At 48.9% G+C, this 7,412-nt stretch overlaps 1 protein-coding gene across 1 annotated transcript in view; it reads left to right on the forward strand.

Annotated features, from left to right (window-relative positions):
* The first annotated feature begins 5,775 nt into the window (after positions 1 to 5,775).
* MTPN (myotrophin) overlaps positions 5,776 to 7,412 on the forward strand; it is a 10,693-nt gene continuing 9,056 nt past the window's right edge. The window contains exon 1 of the mRNA XM_004707901.2: positions 5,776 to 5,781. Coding sequence (XP_004707958.1) covers positions 5,776 to 5,781 — 6 coding nt within the window. The remainder of the gene's footprint in view (positions 5,782 to 7,412) is intronic.

Below are 7,412 nucleotides of genomic sequence, written 5' to 3' on the forward strand. Positions count from 1 at the left end.
CTACTAAATCAGCAAATACACGGTAGCCTTTGGGTTGTTTGCACTTTTTCAAATGACAGCTAGCCTCCTTAATTATACAAGCAATGCCTGCTCTTGTTACTCCAGGCAAACAAACCCAAAATGCAGGAAAGGGAAGCGTCTTCATGATCTCGCCCTCTAAAGATGGCTGCTGACTATGATTTTATGCTTGAAAGAACTCGTTCCTTTGTCTCAATTCTTCACTATAATTTGAGCAGCCCTGCCCAACTCTGCTTCTGCCTTGGGCCACGTTTTCATCTTGCTGGGACACATAATGTTTCCTTTCTGAGTGTCATTTTTGCAGCAAACTGACCTTGCGCCTCTTTCCCCTTAGCTCACAGCCACAGTCGGTGGCTCAGGAGTGAGTGGACCGCAGTAGGTGCCAGCAGCAGGTGGATTCTGACTCCGGTGGCCTGGATCTTGCACGGTCCTGACAGTTGTCACTTGAGCCCACTGTTATAGCCACAGTGGTTAATCTCTCTTGTTGAGGGTCTTCCTCTTCACTGCCAAGCATGATGCCCTTCTCTGGCGCCTGCCCTCCGTTAACAGTGTGTCCACAGCACCTGGCACTCTCCATAATGCTTACCAGCACCCTAATTCAACATTTCATGAAAACATGTTGTACAACTTAGTCTTCAAATTCATCCTTACCTAATATTTGCAGCCCAGGATCTTGACCCACTGCTTTCAGTAACAAAGCCAAACAAAAGCCTGAGTTAGGTGTTTCTACAAAGCACAGGGTTATCTCTTTCGTGCCCTACCCCAATCACCAAGGCCAATTTCAGAAACAGGAAATTTTACATTTGAGAATCAGTGTAACAGTATCAGTAACAACATAGTGGCAATGCTATGTCCTTTGAAATAACTTCAGTGTTACCAGATTTTGTTATCAATGTACATGTCTCTAAATTAGAATATTTTAGCTACATCCACTTCGCAGGCTACTCATAAATGATATCTAGTATAGCTTTTTAACAACTGCACTCATAGGGGATAAGTTGAAATGGAGGGACTGGAAGGTAATATCAATGGTTATGTTTGGATGGTAGAACTCACTAAAGGAAGCATCTCTTATTTTCCAGGTTTTATTAAGTGAACATGTGTTACTTTTTAAGCGCAGCTCTGATGAGAGGCTTGTTCGTAACTAAGCAGTGGATCACTTAGAAGCAAAACAAGCTGTGCTCACTCCTTTTTATCCCGTTCCGACACTGGAAACCTCAAGTGTTACTTGGCATTTGGATGTTTCAAGGATGTGCTTGAGGGAACGATGAGAAAGCATGATTGGCTGAGAGTGTAAAAATGGCGCACACACACACACACCCCCATCTGAATGCACCAGGGGGAAGAAGAATCAGTTGACATCTGCCCACGGCCCATTCCTCTGAGGCAGAGGTCAGACAGGCCTCCACCCTCCCCTGTCTTTCCCACCTCTGACACCAGCCATCTCCACCCAGACGGACGCACTCTGCATCCTCTTTGGCTTGATGATTCATCGCAGGGCCATGCAGAACTAAAGGAGTATGCTCACAGTTGTGGAATTTGTTAGGGAAGTTAACAGCTTATCATTCAGGATCAGAAATGTTTAGGACACAGTTCTTCCCATCAGGAGCACCTCTTCTCAGTCCTGCCCAGAAGTATGCTTCTCAGTCTCTCAGCCACAGGACCACTTAACCTCTGCCCTCTCACTGCCCTGGAGCCGGTGCTGACTCACAGTTCCCCTAGAGGCCACAGAACAACCACCCCAATGGGTTTTCAAGGCTGTAATGTTACAGGATAGAAAGCCCCATCTTTCTCTAACATAACCTCTGCCCTAGCCAGGCAATATCATAGAGCTCTTTTAATGATACCAACAAGTGCTTAAAAGGGTACTCTACTGTGTCAGCCCAAAGGTTCAACTCCAGCTGCATGGGTTGACAAAGCTGGTTCTCCTGGGCAAAGGCAACCCACTCCATACTTGAGCCACTTGCCCAGAGGCACCCAGCTTCTCTCTCTCATGCTCTGGCTCTTAGTTCTTCTGTTGCTGTTCCTCTGCTGCTCCTCTGTCACTTCTATAGTGTCACAGCTGCCTCCTGGTCAAGCAGGATCATGCAGGACTCCCAGGGTCCCAAGTATGCAAGCTTCCACTCATCTCAGCTTCCGGGATGGCTCGTTTAAAACCCAGGAGGTGGCCAACTGACTGGTCTCCTTGTCAGCTTTCCATACGATTTAGGTGCATGGCCCCGCTCAGTCATTCGGTAGGTGCTATAAAGATTATCAGTGGAAGAGCCCTGTCGAGTAGTTCACTGCACCACAATACATCGCTAGATCCGGGTCAGCATTTTGTCCGTCTCTGGGTTAAATTCTGGACTGACTGGCAGTTCCTAGTACACTGGCAAAGGAAGGATGATTCCTGGAGGGAGGGGCTTGGGTATTCCTCAGTCCTTTGCCCATTTTATAGTTTAACCAGGCACTCAGAAGCATAAGGAGGCTCGGTCAGCAGGAATTAGGGAGGTGATGAGGAGCAGCAGAATCCTTTGTTAACAATGAGGCTCTAGAAAGCACTTGACAGGCTGGGGAAATAAGATGACCACTATAAGATGTAATGTCATAGCAGAAGAAAACCAATTGACTGGCAGCTGGGAGAGCTAACAGTCATGAAAAGAGATTTCATTTCAGCTGCAATGTAATGGTGGCTGCTTAAAAACAAAATGAGTTGCTTGTTGGCCTGTGCTGTGTGTCCCCAAGAAGCAGAGCCAGCCAACAGTGAAGATCCCAGCATTCAGAGCAAGGGACCAGCGTTGCCTCTCAGAGTTGGTCGAGTCAAGGTTGAGCAGGACTCCAAACAGAGTTGGGTGGGTGGAGTAGATGGCATCTGGAATCCAGTAATGTTGACATAGTATGGCTTAAGAGACTGATATTCCTAAAAATAGCTCCCTATGTGAAACAAGTACAGATTTGCTACACCACCTCATTAAATAGGCGTGGTCTGTACAAGTCCATGGACATTGTATGTAGACACTCTGTAAATAATAATAACGCACTGTTCATTTTTCTTAGAGGTAGAAAAAGCAAATACCTGATTGAATAAGGTAAATATAATAAGAGATATAAACAAAAACTGTTAACGGTAGAGAACCTAGATCAAGGCTATCATGAACCACTTTTATAGAGAAAATAACGTCATAGGCTACAAGTTGGACTGCTTAACACAAGGTCAGCAGTTCAAACCCACCAACAGCTCCACGAGAGAAAGATGAGACTCTGCTCCTACAGCCTCGGAAACCTACAGGGGTCATCCTGCTCCGTCCACGGGGTCACTGAGTAAGAATTGAATCGATTCAGTAAGTGTGGTTTGGCTAAAGGGTAAATAGAGTTTAGGTTGGTACAAGTGTGAAGTGGAGTGACAGGGCCAAGGAACAGCAGCAGCAGTACTGTGGGTGAGGTGCTAAAGCAGAAGGACCCGAAGTGGGGTGGGGGGCAGTGGGGAGGGCAGCATGGGGAGTGAGTGTGCAGTGGAGAGTGCCACATGCCCCTGGGTAAGAAGTCTCACATACTTTTTTCCTAATAGAATGCCCCACTCAGCTTTCAGGTCTCAGGTGTATTGTTTTGATTGCTGACTGTGAGAGCTATTAACAAAGGCTAAATTGGGAAATAAAACAATAGGGTGTCTACCGATTCCAAGGAGAAAGGAGCCCTTGGAGTTTTTTTGAGTGATTTACATTTGGTGAACTGAAGTTGGAAACAATGGCTATTGAATACCAACTGTTAGACGTCTGGGAGCCTTGGACACGCGGCACAGTGGGTTAGGCATGGGGTGCAGCAGTTCAAACCCACCAGCAGCTCCTCCGGAAGAAGAGGAAGCTGGCGGCTCCTGTGAAGATGTACAGCCTTTAAATCTTTAACAACTGCATAGGGCTGCTGCGAGTCAGGATGGACTCGGTGGTGGTGGGCTTGGTTTTTGTTATGTTGGTTTCCTGGGAAGTCTAGGGAGAAGGTAGTGCTTCCTTACATGGCAGGGCTGCAGTGAAGGCTCCCCCATGCTGAGTGGTAGATGTGTGTTTACCACAGTCCCAAACCCAAACCGGGGCCGCCAAGGCCATTCCAACTCATAGTGACCCAACTGAGAAGCTGCGAGCAGGCCACTTCATCTCCTCCCACAGAGTGAGTGACTAACGGGTTTGAACCACTGACCTTGGGTTAGTGACCAGGGCTTCACCTCTGCTGCAGTAGTAGCACCTCCTGGTTGTGGTTGGTCTATGGGAATTCCAGACACCATCATAAATGGTGTTAATGCTCCAGCCACATTGGCTCACATTACACAAGGAATCGTTACACTTGGAATCGGTAGACACTCTATTGATTACTGTTTTATTTCCTAATTTAGCCTGTGTAATAACTCTCACAGTCAGCAATCAAAACAAAACACCTGAGACCTGAAAGCCCTGAGTTGGGCATTTTATTAGGAAAAAAGTATTCGATGCAAGCTGTGGCGCAGGACCTTCAAATGTAATCAGCAACACAAGAAGTTAAATAGCAGAACAGGATAAACTGCCAGTGGATTGGGTGATTGAGCTACTCTGGAGTTGGCAGAAGTAGATTAGTCTTATACCCTTCATGGTGAGTTTCATTTGATGTAGAGTTCCTGAGAGCCTTTCTCCTAATTTCTACCATGATCCAAATCCCCTCTTGCTCCCAGAGGCTCTTGGGATGACGTGTTGTGACCACAGCAGGGATGCTGGCTGGGTGTATTTTCGGGCTCTTGTCTGGGACATCTGGGAGGTTACATACGTGCTCAGTTTGCATCTCCGGAAGATGGGACTAGGTTCGAGAGAAGCTGTGCAAAGCTGAAACAGTATAAGTGCCACTGAGGTCAGAGCGCCTGGGGTGTGCAGCTCACCGCCGACAGTACAGACTTCTGTGTGTGATATGACACGTGTAACTCTGGAAGAACGTGTTTTAAAGCGTAGAATAAAGCTGCCCACGCCGGGGACGTGATGACCAGCAATCTGGTTTCACCTCAACCCCTTGCATCGGCAGGCGTCACACCAAACACTGCCCAGGACCCTACAGGGGTCATGAAATACTCTAGATGGGTCAACGCCAAGGGCCTCTCAAGAGTGACAGAGGGGTTACTTGGGACACCCATATTATGGTGAAAGTACTATAGCTTCCAAGCTGTGCCACAGACATTACTGCATGATGCTGTTTTTAAAAATAAACTATCCGTAAAGAAATATTATTGCATAAAACAGCACATAATCCAGTTATTTTCACTTAGATCTTTTCTCGGGATGTTTTAAAGCCCCCTGGTGTTACAGTGGTTACAGGTTGAGCTGTGATCTGCAAGGTCAGCAGTTCGAAAGCATCAGCCACTCGGAGGGTGAAAGCCAGGCTTTCTACTCCCGTGAACCAGCAGTTCTCAACCTTCCTAATGCCACGATCCTTAAGTACAGGTCCTCATTGCTACTTCATCACTGTCATTTTGCTACTGTTATGAATCGGGTGGCCCCCGTGAAAGGGTCATTCAACCCCCAAAGGTGTCGCGACCCACAGGTTAAGATCTGCTGCCGTAAACAGTTAGTCTTGGAAAGTCTCAGAAGGGTCCCTGCGAGTCGACATCAGCTTGCTGTCCGTGAAGGGAGTAGAGCGTTGTTGTTGTCAGACTGTAAGGGTTAGTCCACTGTTCACTTTCTGCAGGCTGTCACTCAAGTCAGTATCAAGATCCCAGTGCCCTGTCTCCATGTGCAAAGAGGAAAGCTAGCCTTTGCCCTTAACAGCATGGAGGTGAGGTGTGGGGCAGACGAGAGTGGGAGCGGGAAAGCTGGGCATGCCAGGTAGAGAGGACTCTCCAGAAAGTTTGGACATCAAAGTTCGGAAAGAGGACAGGAGCTGGAAAGGGTGGGTGGCAGGCAGGTTCAAGGAGAGGCTGGGGGTTGTTTGTGGTTCAGTGTTTCTGTTGTGGAGAATATGCAGGGCAGAACACAGCCAGTGTGACCACTTCACATGCACCCAGTGGCTTTCTTCAGGTTGTGCAGCTGTCCCCGTCCTTCACCGTTAACAACACTCACCCTCCACCCGCTCCCATCCCATCTGTGGGCTTGCACTTGTCACTGTGATCTAGTATACAAGATTACTGAAGGAGCTTCAGGGGCAAAGTAGCTGTCTCAGTCAGCTAGCCTCTGGTTTGGTGTTAGGAAGATGGGAGGGGGTGTTCGAGGAGCTCTTGAGACAGTCCTTTCAGGGGTTCCTCCGCCCATGCTCGCAGTGTGTGCATGTGCATGTGTGTGAGAGTCTTCTTGAGTGGCCTGTGCTGCTGCGAGGGGCCCATAGAGCAAGAGAGGCTGGACACACAGGTGAGAAGAGAGCGTGATCGACAAGGCTTCCTTGTGGGAAATGCAGGGGGTGCGAAGGGGGTATACCCAAAGCGTCCCTGAGGGAATGGCTCACGAGGCTGGTCAGGTGCAGGAAAATGTGCCCGTAGGGGTTCCAGAGGGCCCTCTGAGGAGGCCGTGGCCACATAATGAAAGGACAAGGCCATCCCAGAAGGAAGGGACAGTGATGGGTAGAGATGAGCTCTGTGGAGAGTGGGAGCTCACACCCCAGAGGGAAGCCTGCTCAGGTCACCATGGTGGGCCAAGGGCCAGTCGATGTGCCCTGCTCCCCAGCCCCAGAATCCGGGAGACACAGGGTAGAACTCAGTTTTTCTCCGCCACTGAAGTCCACCAGCTGATAAGGGTTCGTAGTGCTCCTCAGAGATCTGGACCCCTGGAGGTCATCTGTTTCCCGAGGGGGCAGCATACCCCACTGATAGTGAAGTCACACTGTTGTATAGAAAGCCTGCCGGTACTGTTTCCAGGGTTCCCTGTAGGTTGTGAGGGAGCAGTTAGAGTGCACCTTGTCCTGGAAGATTACGGAGACAAGGGTTGGAAGAACCCATAGGACTTCAGTGGATCAGAAGGAAGCCTGGTGCTGGCTTGGGATGGTGACTTTAGAGGAGGTTGGGAGGACCAGCACCCAGGACTGACTGTACGGTGACAGCACTGCAGGCATCTCTGCTTGGGGGACGCCGATTAGCTGGCCAGGCCACTCTGAAGTGTGCCTTCCCTGAGAGACTGAAGTAGTGGCTTAAGGGAGAAGAGGTTTAGATGTGCACTCGGTGGCTAACACAGCCACCAAGTTAAGAAGACATGTAAACCCTCCCATCTATCTCTAGACGCTTCATGTGGTAACTACAAATTGTTTCCATTCCAGGGCTGTCTGGAGCTTAGACTCACAGCAGCCTTACAGGACAGAGCGGAGCTTCTGTGGGTTTCCAGGGCTGTCTGTCTGTACAGGAGTAAAAGCCTCCTCTTTGTCCCAGGGAGCATTTGGTAGTTAGCAGCCCCTCACTGACCTATTACACCCCCAGGGTTGCT

This window comes from Echinops telfairi, unplaced genomic scaffold (genome assembly GCF_000313985.2).
Source record: "Echinops telfairi isolate 266 unplaced genomic scaffold, ASM31398v2 ScPeMD7_23;HRSCAF=83, whole genome shotgun sequence".
NCBI lineage: Eukaryota > Metazoa > Chordata > Mammalia > Afrosoricida > Tenrecidae > Echinops > Echinops telfairi.